This window comes from Pseudorca crassidens, chromosome 1 (assembly GCF_039906515.1).
Source record: "Pseudorca crassidens isolate mPseCra1 chromosome 1, mPseCra1.hap1, whole genome shotgun sequence".
NCBI classification, from domain to species: domain Eukaryota; kingdom Metazoa; phylum Chordata; class Mammalia; order Artiodactyla; family Delphinidae; genus Pseudorca; species Pseudorca crassidens.
In genome coordinates this window covers 94147389-94162927 of record NC_090296.1, presented here as the reverse complement: position 1 = coordinate 94162927, position 15539 = coordinate 94147389, and the positions used below count along the sequence as shown (strand labels likewise).

Below are 15539 nucleotides of genomic sequence, written 5' to 3'. Positions count from 1 at the left end.
GAACAAGGTTTACCCAGGTTCAGATTCCTTTGCGTCTGTATACCCAAATGAATTCAATCAGAGCCATAAAATTCATATTGTTATTGTGGTAGAGCAGATACCGATATCCACTTTCCTCTTCTTTCTAAGCTACAGAACCTTCAATTCTTAGCTAGGTACATGGCCACCCAGAAAAGAGATGACATTTCCAGACTCCTGTGCCATGTGACTGAATTCTGACCAATGAAATTATATACACATTTTGTGTACAACTTCTGGGAGGAATCCTCCTGGAAGAAAAAACTTCCTCTCTCCCTTCCTCTTTTATGTTCATAAAAAACCATCATCAATACTAAGCTGCCTACTTCTGGATTTCATTAATGGAAAAGAGCAATAACCCTCCGCCTTGTATAAAGCCCTGCTTTCTCTGTTTTCTAATATGCTATTTAGCTAAACTTAATCCTAACTGGCACATTATCTCTTTGGACTGTCTGGATTATAATACAAAGGACCTTCTTAAATCATAAAAAGTATCTTAGAAAATAAAATGTGAACTTCTGTAATTATTATCCTCATCTTACAAATGAGGAATCTGTGGCAAAGAGCTTGCCAAAAAGTCACCGAAGAGTACAAAGACAAGAAATGAAAGAGGCAAATGAGAAATCAGATACTCTGGTTCCAGAACTGCACTCTCAACCATTATATTACACTGTCTCCTTCAAAGGAAACAGCACCTAATCCAAAGAGTACTAAATAAATTAGCTTGTGTGTTAGCTAAATGAATGATATGACTGTTCACTATAAAAAAATAATGGGCTAATTAATAAACAGGTAAAGGGTTCAGACTAGGTCAGCAGTTTCCAAGTGCTGATTTGATAACCAGGAACAAGCTGACTTCACAGAATCTCTCACGTATCTTTTTATACATACAATGAGGCTTTCAGAGATATACTTACAGAAGGTATAGGAGTAGGTCTCAAAAATCTGTATCATTTTTTTAAAACTCTCTATGTGATTCTGATTCTGAATCATGTTTGGAAACCAACTGTCTAAATCTAAGGTCCTTTTCAGATAGAATATCCTCTCATTTTAAGCTTTCCAATCATCTGGTTTAACCTTCTATCCCAAGGTTAGAAGGCCTCTTTTAAATAGCATCTGTGACAGTCAGTCACCCAGCCTCTGCACTGAATGTTGAGAATTCTTTCATGTGTTTCTTGGCAATCTGTATATCTTCTTTGGAGAAATGTCTGTTTAGGTCTTCTGTCCATTTTTGGATTGGGTTGTCTGTTCTTTTGATATTGAGCTGCTTGTATCTTTTTCAGGTTAATCCTTTGTCAGTTGCTTCACTTCCAAATATTTTCTCCCATTCTGAGGGTTGTCTTTTCATCTTGTTTATGGTTTCCTTTGCTGTGCAAAAGCTTTTAAGTTTCATTAGGTCCCATTTGTTTATTTTTGTTTTTATTTCCATTTCTCTAGGAGGTGGGTCAAAAAGGATCTTGCCTGTGATTTATGTCATAGTGTTCTGCCTATGTTTTCCTCTAAGAGTTTGATAGTGTCTGGCCTTACATTTAGGTCTTTAATCCACTTTGAGTTTATTTCTGTGTACAGTGTTAGGCAATGTTCTAATTTCATTCTTGTACATGTAGCTGTCCAGTTTTCCCAGCACCACTTATTGAAGAGGCTGTCTTTTCTCCATTGTATATTCTTGCCTCCTTTTGTCAAAAATAAGGTGACCATATGTATGTGGGTTTATCTCTGGGCTTTCTCTCCTGTTCCACTGATCTATATTTCTGTTTTTCTGCCAGTACCATACTGTCTTGATTACCATAGCTCTGTAGTATAGTCTGAAGTCCAGAAGCCTAACTCCTCCAGCTCCATTTTTCTTTCTAAGGATTGCTTTGGCTATTTGGGGTCTTTTGTGTTTCCATACAAATTGTGAAATCTTTTGTTCTAGTTCTGTGAAAAATGCCAGTGGTAGTTTGATAGAGACTGCACTGAATCTTTAGATTGCTTTGGGTAGTATAGTCATTTTCACAATGTTGATTCTTCCAATCCAAGAACATGGTATATCTCTCCATCTATTTGTAACATCTTTAATTTCTTTCATCAGTGTCTTACAGTTTTCTGAACACAGGTCTTTTGTCTCCTTAGGTAGGTTTATTCCTAGATACTTTATTCTTTTTGTTGCAATGGTAAATGGGAGTGTTTTCTTGATTTCACTTTCAGATTTTTCATCATTCGTGTATAGGAATGCAAGAGATTTCTGTGCATTAATTTTGTATCCTGCTACTTTACCAAATTCATTGATTAGCTCTAGTAGTTTTCTAGTAGCATTTTTAGGATCCTCTATGTATAGGAGCATTTCACCTGCAAACAGTGACAGCTTTACATCTTCTTTTCCGATTTGGGTTCCTTTTATTTCTTTTTCTTCTCTGATTGCTGTGGCTAAAACTTCCAAAACTATGTTGAATAAGAGTGGTGAGAGTGGGCAACCTTATCTTGCTCCTGACCTTAGTGGAAATGGTTTCAGTTTTTCACCATTGAGGACGATGTTGGCTGTGGGTTTGTCATATATGGCCTTTATTATGTGGAGGTAAGTTCCCTCTATGCCTACTTTCTGGAGGATTTCTATCATAAATTGGTGTTGAATTTTGTCGAAAGCTTTTTCTGCATCTATTGCGATGATCATATGGTTTTTATTTTTCAGTTTGTTAATATGTTTTATCACATTGATTGATTTGCATATATTGAAGAATCCTTGCATTCCTGGGATATACCCCACTTGACCATGGTGTATGATCCTTTTAATGTGCTATTGGATTCTGTTTTCCAGTATTTTGTTGAGGATTTTGCATCTATGTTCATCAGTGATATTGGCCTGTAGTTTTCTTTCTTTGTGGCATCCTTGTCTGGTTTTGGTATCAGGGTGATGGTGGCCTTGTAGAATGAGTTTGGGAGTGTTCCTTCCTCTGCTATGTTTTGGCAGAGTCTGAGAAGGATAGGTGTTAGCTCTTCTCTAAACGTTTTGATAGATTTTGCCTGTGAAGCCATCTGGTCTTGGGCTTTTGTTTGTTGGAAGATTTTTAATCACAGTCTCAATTTCAGTGCTTGTGATTAGTCTGTTTATATTTTCTATTTCTTCCTGGTTCAGTCTCAGAAGGTTGTGCTTTTCTAAGAATTTGTCCATTTCTTCCAGGTTGTCCATTTTATTGGCATGGAGTTGCTTGTAGTAATCTCTCATGATCCTTTGTATTTCTGCAGTGTCACTTGTTACTTCTCCTTTTTCATTTCTAATTCTATTGATTTGAGTCTTCTCCCTTTTTTTCTTGATGAGTCTGGCTAATGCTTTATCAATTTTGTTTATCTTCTCAAAAAACCAGCTTTTAGTTTTATTGATCTTTGCTATTGTTTCCTTCATTTCTTTTTCATTTATTTCTGATCTATCTTTATGATTTCTTCCCTTCTGCTCATTTTGGGGTTTTGTTTGTTCTTTCCCTAACTGCTTTAGGTGTAAGGTTAGATTGTTTATTTGAGATGTTTCTTGTTTCCTGAGGTAAGATTGCATTTCTATAAACTTCCCTCTTAAAACTGTTTTGCTGCATCCCATAGGTTTTGGGTGTTCGTGTTTTTATTGTCATTTGTTTCTAGGTATTTTGTGATTTCCTCTTTGATTTCTTCAGTGATCTCTTGGTTATTTAGTAGTGCATTGTTTAGCCTTCACATATTTGTATTTTTTACAGAGTTTTTTTCCTGTAATTGGTATCATCTCATAGCGTTGTGGTCGGAAAAGATACTTGATATGATTTCAATTTTCTTAAATTTACCAAGGCTTAAATTGTGACCCAAGATATGATCTATCCTGGAGAATGTTCCATGAGCACTTGAGAAGAAAGTATATTCTGTTGTTTTTGGGTGGAATGTCTTATAAATATCAATTAAGTCCATCTTGCTTAATGTATCATTTAAAGCTTGTGTTTCCTTATTTATTTTCATTTTCGTTGATCTATCCATTGGTGAAAGTGGGGTGTTAAAGTTCCCTACTATGATTGTGTTACTGTCGATTTCCCCTTTTATGGCTCTTAGCATTTGCCTATGCATTGAGGTGCTCCTATGTTGGGTGCATAAATATTTACAATTGTTATATCTTCTTCTGATCATTATGTAGTGTCCTTCTCTGTCTCTTGTAATAGTCTTTATTTTAGTGTCTATTTTGTCTGATATGAGAATTGCTACTCCAGCTTTCTTTTGATTTCCATTTGCATGAAATATCTTTTTCCAACCCCTCACTTTCAGTCTGTATGTGCCCCTAGGTCTGAAGTGGGTCTCTTGTAGACAGCATATATACGGGTCTTGTTTCTATATCCATTCAGCCAGTCTACGTCTTTTCGTGGGAGCATTTAATCCATTTACATTTAAGGCAGTTATCGATATGTATGTTCCTATTACCATTTTCTTAATTGTTTTGGGTTTGTTACTGTAGGTCTTTTCCTTCTCTTGTGTTCCCTGCCTACAGAAGTTCCTTTAGCATTTGTTGTCAAGCTGGTTTGGTGGTGCTGAATTCTCTTAGCTTCTGCTTGTCTATAAAGGTTTTAATTTCTCTGTCAAAACTGAATGAGATCCTTGCTAGGTAGAGTAATCTTGGTTGTAGGTTTTTCTCCTTCATCACTTTAAATATGTCCTGCCACTCCCTTCTGGCTTGCAGAGTTTCTGCTGAAATATCAGCTGTCAACCTTATGGGGATTCCATTGTATGTTATTTGTTGTTTTTCCCTTGCTGCTTTTAATAGTTTTTCTTTGTATTTAATTTTTGATAGTTTGAATATGTGCCTTGGCATGTTTGTCCTTGGATTTATCCTGTATGGGACTCTCTGCACTTCCTGGGCTTGACTATTTCCTTTCCCATATTAGGGAAGTTTTCAACTATAATCTCTTCAAATATTTTCTCAGTCCCTTTGTTTTTCTCTTCTTCTTCTGCGACCCCTATAATTCAAATGTTGGTGTGTTTTACGTTGTCCCAGAGGTCTCTGAGACTGTCCTCATTTCTTTTCATTCTTTTTTCTTTATTCTGCTCTATTTTATCTTCCAGGTCACTTCTCCATTATTCTGCCTCAGTTATTCTGCTATTGATCCCTTCTACAGTATTTTTAATTTCATTTATTGTGTTGTTCATCATTGCTTGTTTGCTCTTTAGTTCTTCTAGGTCCTTGTTAAACGTTTCTTGCATTTTCTCCGTTCTATTTCCAAGATTTTGGATCATATTTACTATCATTATTTTGAATTCTTTTCAGGTACACTGCCTATTTCCTCTTCATTTGTTTGGTCTGGTGGGTTTTTACCTTGCTCCTTCATCTGCTATGTGTTTCTTTCTTCTCATTTTGCTTAACTTACTGTGTTTGGGGTCTCCTTTTCACAGGCTGCAGGTTTGTAGTTCCCGTTGTTATTGATGTCTGTCCCCAGTGGCTAAGGGTGATTCAGTGGGTTGTGTAGGCTTCCTGTTGGAGGGGACTGGTGCCTATGTTGTGGTGGATGAGGGTGGTATTGTCTTTCTGGTGGGCAGGACCGCATTCAGTGGTGTGTTTTGGGATGTGTGTGACCTTATTATGATTTTAGGGAGCATCTCTGTTAATGGGTGGGGTTGTGTGCCTGTCCTGCTAATTGTTTGGCTTAGAGTGTCCAGCACTATAGCTTGCTTGTCGTTGAGTGGAGCTGGGTCTTAGCATTGAGGTGGAGATCTCTGGGAGAGCTTTCACTGTTTGATATTACATGGAGCCAGGAGGTCTCTGATGGACCAATGTCCTGAACTCAGCTCTCCTACCTCAGAGGCACAGGCCTGATACCCGGCTGGAGCATCAAGACCCTATCAGCCACACGGCTCAGAAGAAAAGGGAGAAAAAGAGAAAGAAACAAATAACAATAATAAAATAAAGTTATTAAAATAAAAACTAAAAAAAAATTATTAAAAATTTTTTAAAAATTAAAAAAAAAAAGAAAGAAAGAAGAGAGCAACCAAGCCAAAAAAACAAATACACCAATGATAACGAGCACTAAAAACTATACTTAAAAAAAAGGACAGACAGAACCCTAGGACAAATGGTAAAAGCAAAGCTATACAGACAAAATCACACAAAGAAGCATACACATACACACTCACAAAGAGAAAAAGGAAAAAAATATATATATCTTTTGGGAAGTCTGAGGACTTCTGCCAGCATTCAGTAGGTGTTCTGTAGGAGTTGTTCCACGTGTAGATGTATTTCTGATGTATTTGTGGGGAGGAAGGTTATCTCCATGTCTTACTCCTCCTCCATCTTGAAGTTCTCTGCAGTTCTTTTATACCTTGATCATTTGGCTATACCTCTCTGACCATCCCCAGCTGTTATTAATTTTATTTTTTGAGAGACTAACAGTCTAAACTTGATGTGGTTTTCAAAAATCCACAGTTCTGTAGACAGGAGATTATCCTGCTACTTCCCCTTATTATCTCTGGTTTTATCTAACATTGGGGCTACAACATATTCAAATAACATTTTAACAGAATAATCCACACTGATTCCTCAATGCTTTTCTTGGGTAGGAACTAGTAATAAAAGTTAGTTCCCCAGTATCCCACCTATGTTTTCTAATTCTCATTATCTTACAATATTTTCCTGAAGTTTATTGTTACGAACTTGGCATTTTTCTACCCAAGAGAGCTAAATACTGTATCCTTCATAAAAGTGACATTTGACTACTACTCTGCAAATGATTTATAAAAATCTCAAACAAGATCAGTAACAGAACCGACTGCCAATTGAAGGATTCCAGAATTAACAACTTTTTAGGCAGAAAATACCTATTTTTCCCCCACTCTTTACTTTCTGTAATAACCACAATTATAAGATCCATGATTTTATAACTTATTCTTCAAGTACATAGCATAAGCACTTGCTATGTCCTGTCTCGTAACTGATTTCCTTTTCCATGATATAAAAGACAGTTTAGGCTCATGAAATTTCAATTTTACTTTAGAGAACTTTTGAAAAATAGGTTTGGGAGGAGAGGGGAAGAGCCTAATTTGACAGTTTAACCCCATTTATAATGATGATTCCATGATCAAAAATGTACTTGGCAAATGTAAGTGGCAAATTTGCATCAGCCACTTAACTTATTTTAAGAAAGAAGAAAGGCAGTGCCAGAAATTAGGCTCCTTGTCCTACCCCCTCTTGCCTACCCTAGCCTTGAATTGCAGTAATAAGAGCAACTGATGGGGAATTCCCCAGTGGTCCAATGGTTAGGGCTCTGCGCTTTCACTGCAGGGGGCATGGGTTTGATCTCTGGTCAGGGAACTAAGATCCCACATGCCACACAGCACAGCCGAAAAAGAAAGAGCAACTGATGGCTCTCGGACATTTGAAAATAAGGAAATATGACAACTGGACCATGTCTCCCACTCTGGAACTCCAGATTTTCACTCCATGCCTTGGATGTCATAAGGCCTCTATATGCACTACAGTCAGAGGTTGGGCAACTGTAATTCAAAACTTTATTTCCCCTCACATATTCTATCAATATATGAGGAGTTAAACGGGAAGGAAACTGATTACCCTTTGAAAGAAAATTGTATTTTCTAGACCTTTAGGTATCGTTGTGCTAAATAATGTCAAAAACTTTAAAAGAACAAATACTTCTGCAAAAAAAAATAACATAAAGCCTATTATTAGTGTTTATACTTTTTGGTTTCATTGTAGGATGAACCATTTAGTTGTACTCATATGCCTAGCGCAGAACCTAAAAAATAATAAGTACTCTACAAAATCATTAAATAACAAATAGGAGAAAAAAAAAGACCTTTCAGCATTGCACTTTCCAGTATTAACATTCTGAATTCCTATACAAATAATATTCAATGGTCTCCCTTTATTCATACATATGTGTGTGTGTATACATATATATATATATATATATATATATATATACCATCCACCATCAAATATCTCAGTGATCTCCTCTTTACTAAAATAATGACAGAAGTCTTTCCCTGACAGCCTACATTTTTTAAATGTAAAGTTATTCTTTTCTTTCTAGGCTGTTCCTAAATTCACTGATCAGACATTTCGCTGGAGGAAGCATTTTAACACACTTAAGCTATACAAGATTTTTCAGAATAAAATGAAACTCACTAGTTCATAGTAACCAGAGTTTTCTTCTGAAACTCTTCTGCAGATATGCTCACGCTGATATCTGTAAGCCCTTTAGCACAGTGACCAACATGATAATTCCACCTTCAAGTTCTTTTAAAATTCCAGGATGGCTGCCATATCTTAGGTACTTATGTACATGAAACCTATGGCTTTGGGAACACCTCTAGGCTAACTTTTTTTTCCTGTTTACCCCAAATAAGGTCAGGGTGAACAAGACACAAGCAGACTTAACAAGAGATAGTGAATCTCCTTAGTTATTTACTTACATGACTATAATATCAATTGCATTAAAAAGTGATGTCCCTACAATCTAGCTTATTATAAACCCATGAAAAATTACCTTTTTCCTGAGAAAGCTTTTCCTCCTGCCGTTGGTGGTGAGGTTTGTAAGGTGCTGCCCCCTGACTTAGTTCTTCAGCCACAAAACCATCCAGAAAAGATAAGGAAGCATCTACCTATATTAAAGTAAAGCAAAAATTAGGAATTAAAAAAACTTACCCTAAACATTAGACTGCACATTCACAGAAGTGATTTCAGCCCATATTTCCTAAAAATAATTTTTAAGTGAAAAACAGAACTTCAACTCTAAAATTGCTACTCAACTCTCTATCTTTCTGAAACATCTATAATCAAAACACTCAGCTAAGAATCTAACAATATAAGTCATGTGCACTTATTATTCATTTCACTGCACTGCAGAATACATTTTTGAGCATCCAACATGTTAAGGCATCATGTTAAATGCTATAACTGAGACAAAGTAAGACACAAGTCCTGCCTCATGAGACTTGTAACCTACCAGAGGAGAAGACACATACACTATGAGCTATAGTGTCTACATTAGTTTCCTCCTGCAGGAGGCTAAAAACAAAGCCCCCAGCAAAGGCTAGTTCCTTCTGGAGGCTCCAGTGGAGAATAGGTTTCTTGTCTCTTCCAGCTCCTAGAGGCTGCCAGCATTCCTCGGCTTGGGGCTATATCACTCCAATCTTTGCTTCTATTGTTACTTGGCCTTCTCCTCTCTGACCTCTTGCCTCACTTTTATAAGGACCCTTGTGATTATATCATGCCTACTCAGATAATCCAAGATCGTCTTCCCATTACAAAACCCTTAACTTAATCAAACCTACAAAGTCCCTTTTACCATATAAAGTAACTTATGCACAGGTTACAGGGATTAAGATGTGAATATCTTGGGGAGGCCCATTATCCAGCCTCCCACAGTGCCTTTAACTATCCTATTCCATTCTACCTAAAAATGCTTTGTTACAAACCTGTGGAAAATTACTTAATTTCAATCAAGTACAAGAATAGAAAGGTACAAGAGAATGCTTAAATGAAAAGAAATAAAGAGATGAAGAAAGAGTAAGGGGAAAAGGAGAAAAGAAAAAGTGAGGAGAGAAATAAAAATGAGATACACAAGAGGATATAGCAGTAACGACCTCAGAAACCACAGATTTGCCTCTCCTAATTTAGCCAAATGTATACAAACAGCTCAGATAATTTAGAACAGCAGGTAATTCTCAAAAAATTTAAGTGGCATGTCACACTGTGCATTTGGCAAAGTTTAGTTTTGATAAGATTTTTTTTTTGAGTTTTTTTTCCCCATGTGGACCACTTCTAAAGTCTTTATTGAATTTGTTACAATATTGCTTCTGTTTCACGTTACAGTTTTTTGGTCACGAGACATGTGGGATCTTAGCTCCCCAACCAGGGATTAAACCCACACCCCCTGCATTAGAAGGCAAAGTCCTAACCACTGGACCGCCAGGGAAGTCCCTTGATAAGATTCTTAAGAGATGAAGCCATGTCATCATCATTATCTTTTATTGTAAAAAAGGGAAGTAGAGTAACTAACTAGTTTAATACTATGTATAGCATATTTATTCATATAGTCTCTGGAATGCCTACCAAATGTTAAACCAAGGCCTCTACCCATGAGGAGCTAATGAAAAAAATTAATGAACAAAGGTTCAAAATGAATACAAGCCATGAACATCTGAGTCATAATTAGTGGGAATACTGCCCATCCTCCCCTCTTCTTCAACTATATGACATCTAATATAAAAATCTGAACAAATCTGACTTCCTTCTGGAAGTTTTCAGATTTACACCAATCTGACAGAGAACTCAGAGGTGAGCAGTAACTAAGTGCTTTGGATTAAAAGCAGCACTGGCTGAAAGTAGGTGGGAGAAGAAAAGGCGGGTGATCAGGTTCCAAAGTAGTAAAGATTTAGATAGTAGATGGACAAAATAAAATGGAGAACTGTTTTTTTCTTACATTCTCAAAGAAAAGAGAGCAATAATAAAATGACATATTAGAGAAGTTCAAAGGAGATAAAATTTTTAAGTTCTCAAATTATTATATGTTAAAAGAGATTGTCATAGACTATAAACCCCTGCACTGCAGTTCTCCAGAACAGATTAGTCTTCCTGACTATTTAGGATCACTACTGAGTAGAAGCTCTCAAATGCTCTCTCACACTAATGTGAGAAAAATACCAACCTTCATCTAAAGTGCTACAGAAATTACATTTTGGCATATCCCAGATATATCACAAATGCAAGAATTATCTGTTTAAACACAATGCAATTTTGTAAAAGATGGAATGCAGATATCTTACCACCATGTCTTCACAACTCTTATCAACTGGAAGCAAGCCCTTCATAAATTTCACATTCTCATGCAAATGTTTTAATTCAAATGCATGCTGTCTCAAACAAGTATCCAAAGATGTGGTAAATTCCTGGATTAATCTCTCAACTATATTAGAAGAGTGTGCTTGAGGTGTCAACTTGGTCACAGCAGCAATTATCCAGGCTTTTGTTTCTGAAGAAATGGAGTCACTTCTAAGTAACTTGTAGAGCTTGGTTATAACTTCCTCTGGCGTTTCCTTATCTAAGAGGTAGGAATACTCCCCTAAAACCTAAAATAAAGAAATGTATATATGCAAATATCAAGTTATATAACAACTATACTCAGAAATTTAAACAAAGTGCCTACTGCCAGAGTGAATTTAATTTATACTAAACATATTCTCATGGTGAAGAAATTATTAAAGATACAATTGTATATTTTAGGTTCAAAATTACACCAAGAACTGGAAGTGAGTACAAAAAGGTTTTCCACATCTTTATCGTTAACAATATATAAAGTAGCATACCGTTACAAGTTAGCTTTCTTCTGAACTTCCAGGTTTGGATGTTGGTTTTTAAAAGCACTTTCACATTCTGTTACTATTTTTTCCAATAAGCATTTAAACAAGTGGTTCTCACATACTAGTATGCGTAAGAGCCACCTGAGGTGTTTCATAGAAATACACATTTCTATACTCTCCTCCCAGATAATCTGATTTAGTATGTCTGTGGTGGGGATATACAATACACATTCTGAAAAAGCATCAGCTGATTCTGATGTAGATGATCCACAGAAGAGACTCTGACGAACACTGATCTATTATTTTACACATACTCTTTCCTACATCTAATTTATTCAGGTGATATATAATCCTATCGGTCTAAGGATCGTTAATAAACTGATAATTCATGGAGTGTGAGATCTTTCCTAAGTAGTATTTATGAAGTATATTCATGTATAATACTGGGACCAGCAAGAAAAAACAGTGAGGTGAGGTGATAGGCAAGGGAAGATTTATGGCTAGTAACAAGAAGAGGAAAAAAAAAGAAATAGGACTACATAAATTCAATCCTTAAATAGTAAGATAACTTTCTGACTGGTTTAATAAAAGATGGAAGGAAGTTCTAGAAGAACAGGTAACCTAAATCCCCGTTCAAAAATCAATGGACTTGAGCTTCCCTGGTTGCACAGTGGTTAAGAATCAACGTGCCAGACGTAGAGAGTGGACTTGAGGACACGGGGAGGGGGAAGGATAAGCTGGGACAAAGTGAGAGAGTGGCATGGACATATATACACTACCATATGTAAAATAGATAGCTAGTGGGAAGCATCCACGTAGCACAGGGAGATCAGCTCAGTGCTTTGTGACCACCTAGAGGAGTGGGATAGGGAGGGTGGGAGGGAGACGCAAGATGGAGGAGACATGGGAATATATGTATATGTATAGCTGATTCACTTTGTTATAAAGCAGAAACTAACACACCATTGTAAAGCAATTATACTCCAATAAAGATGTTAAAAAAAAAAAAAGAGTAGCCCCCACTCACTGCAACTAGAGAAAGCCCGCAAGCAGCAACGAAGACCCAATGCAGCCAAAAATAAATAAATTAAATTAATTAGTTAAAAAAAAATCAATGGACTTAAGCTTCTAGGAAGATAGAGTAGGTGAATTTTTTCCACTATTCTTCCTGCTAAGTATGCCTAAAAACCCTTGATGTTATATATAAAACACATATACAAAGACTGAAAGGTAGAGAAAAAAAGGCAGATCACTAAGAACCTTGGGACCTAAGGAACAATACAGTGGGTTACCTGTTGCCTCATATACCTCAGACTGGGTACTTGAGAGCCAGCAACCTAGAAATGCCAGTGGGAAAGGACAAAAAAGCCCCAAGAAAAGCCTGCCCTCTAGCCAAAGGGCCAAGAAGACAGAAAACTTTCAGATAATAATCCTTCTACTCCAGCCAAGCACCAAACAGAAAAAACTGTAGCCCAACCCATACCAGCAAAGGTGGAGTGGAGAGTCAAGACTTCAACCCCTACCAGGTTGTAAAAAGCATCTCAACTCCCCAGCAAGGGTGGTAACAGAGAGACTGAGTGAAAACCAGGAACTTCATCCCCGCCAAGCTGTAGAAAGGCCCACTCTTCCGTAGTGTCTGTGAAGACTACATAGGAAGCCTATACTTCACCTCCACCCAAGTTTAAATAAGTAGCCCTCCCCCTCTCTGCTGGAGTGGTGTCAGGGGAAGCCTAGCAGAGACTCAGGCTCAGTGGAGGCCACATAGTTAGAGATATCTACACCCCATCTCAACACCATCACCGAAAGAATTAATCCACATCTATAGAACACACCACCCAACGATAAGCAGAATACCCACTCTTTTCAAGCACCCACAGAACATATAAGACAGATCATATCTTAGGCCATAAAATAAACCTCAAAAAACTTAAAAGAACTGAAATTATAGAGTACTTTCTCTGACAACAATGGAATCAAACTAGAAATCAGTAACAGGAAAGATAACAAGAAATTTTCAAAACCCTTAAAAACTAAACAACACCCTTGCACACAATCTTTCCAGGAAACAGAAGAGGAAAGAACACTCCCAAGCATTTTATGAAGCCAGTATTACCTTGATACCAAAACCAAACATAGCAGAAAAAAACAAGAAAACTACAGACCACTACCCCTCATGCACAGAGATGCAAAAATTATTAACATGGTCTCAAGAAATCTACAAAAAACAATTCTAGATTAGTAAGTGAGTTCAGCAAGATTGCAGGGTATAAGAACAAAATACAGAAATAAACCTATACACTAATGTCCACTAACCTACAAAAAAAGGAAGCAAGAGTATAGGACAGACAAAAAAGTCTTTTCAATAAGCGGTGCTGGGAAAATTGGACAGCTACATGTAAAACAATGAGATTAGAACATTTCCTCACAACATATACAAAAATAAACTCAAAATGGATTAACAACCTAAATGTAAGACCTGAGACATACAACTCCTAGAAAAGAACACTCTTTGACATAAATCGTAGCAATATTTTCTTGGATCTGTCTCCTAAGGCAAAAATAAACAAATGGTATGCAATTAAACTTAAAAGCTTTTTGCACAGTAAAGGAAACCATCAACAAAATGAAAGATAACCCTCATAATGCGAGAAAATATTTGTAAATAATGCAACCAATTTGTATATTTTGGCTTAATTTCCAAAATATACAAACAGCTCATATCAAAAGAACAAAACAGTCCAATGAAAAAACGGGCAGAAGACCTGAACAGACATTTTTCCAAAGAAGACGTACAGATGGCTAACAGGCACATGAAAAGATGCTCAACATCACTAATTATTAGAGAAAAGCAAATAAAAACCACAATGAGATACCACCTCACACCTGTGAGAATGACTATGATCAAAAAGTCTACAAATAATAAATGCTGGAGAGGGTGTGGAGACAAGGGAAACTTCCTATATGGTTGGTGGGAATTTAAATTGGTGTAGCCACTATGGAAGACAGTACGGAGGTTTCTTAAAAAAATTAAAAGTAGAGTTGCCATATGATCCAGCAATCTCACTCCTGAGCATATACCTGGAGAAAACTATAATTTGAAAAGATACACGCTCTAGTGATCATAGCAGCATTATTTACAACAGCCAAGACAAAAAAACAACCTAAAATGCCCATCAACATATTGAATGGATTAAGAAGATGTGCTATATATACACAATAGAATACTACTCACCCATAAAAAGGAATGAAATAATGTCATTTGCAGCAACATGGGTGGACCTAGAGATTGTCATACTAAGTGAAGTCAAAGAGAAAGACAAACACCATATGATATCACTTATATGTGGAATCTAAAATATGACACAAATGAACTTATCTTCAAAAGAGAAACAGACTCACAGACATAGAAAACAAACTTATGGTTACCAAAGGAGAAAGGGGTTGGGGGAGGGATAAATTAGGAATTTGGGATTAGCAGATACAAACTACTATATATAGAATAGATAAACAACAATGTCCCACTGTATAGCACAGGGAACTATATTCAAAATCCTGTACTACATCATAATGGAAAAGAATATGAAAAAGAGTATGTACATATATGTATAATTGAATCACTCTGCTGTACACCAGAAACTAACACATGCTGTAAATCAACTATACTTCAATAAAATGAAAAGAAGCAGAAAACAAACTAGTGGTTACCAGTGGAGAGAGGGAAGGGGAAGGGGCAGGTTACGGGTAAGGGATTAAGAGACACAAACTACTATGTATACAATAGATAAGCAACAAGGATATACTGTATAGTACAGGAAATTATACCCATTATCTTGTAATAATCAATAATGAATATAATCAGCAAAAATAATGAATCACCATGCTATACACCTGAAACTAATATACTATTATAAATCAGCTATACTTCAATTAAAAAAATTTTTGAAGTTTCTCCTGAATTTGTATCACTTTGCACCATCGTAAATTTGAAAAATCATAAGCTTAACCATCTTAAATCAGGGACCATCTGTACCTAAGTATAAATCTAACAAAACAGGTACAGGATTTGTATGCTGTAGAAAAAGAAACACTCTAAATATATGAACATATCGTGTTCATGGAGGAAAATACAAATGGCCACCAAATACAACAATCAATTTAGACAAGGATTATCAATGCTAAAACCATTGATGAAAGATAGTTGAAGAACAGATGTTCACAAAGTCTCA

General features: G+C 36.4%; 1 protein-coding gene across 7 annotated transcripts in view; it reads right to left on the bottom strand.

Moving 5' to 3' along the window:
- The window catches only part of AP4E1 (adaptor related protein complex 4 subunit epsilon 1), a 94305-nt gene that overhangs the window by 45584 nt on the left and 33182 nt on the right, over window positions 1–15539 (bottom strand). For all 7 annotated transcript variants that reach the window (XM_067746912.1, XM_067746903.1, XM_067746868.1 and 4 more), the window contains 2 exons: window positions 10780–11082; window positions 8499–8613 (listed from right to left, as the gene is read on the bottom strand). In XM_067746912.1, coding sequence (XP_067603013.1) covers window positions 8499–8613; window positions 10780–11082 — 418 coding nt within the window. The remainder of the gene's footprint in view (window positions 1–8498; window positions 8614–10779; window positions 11083–15539) is intronic.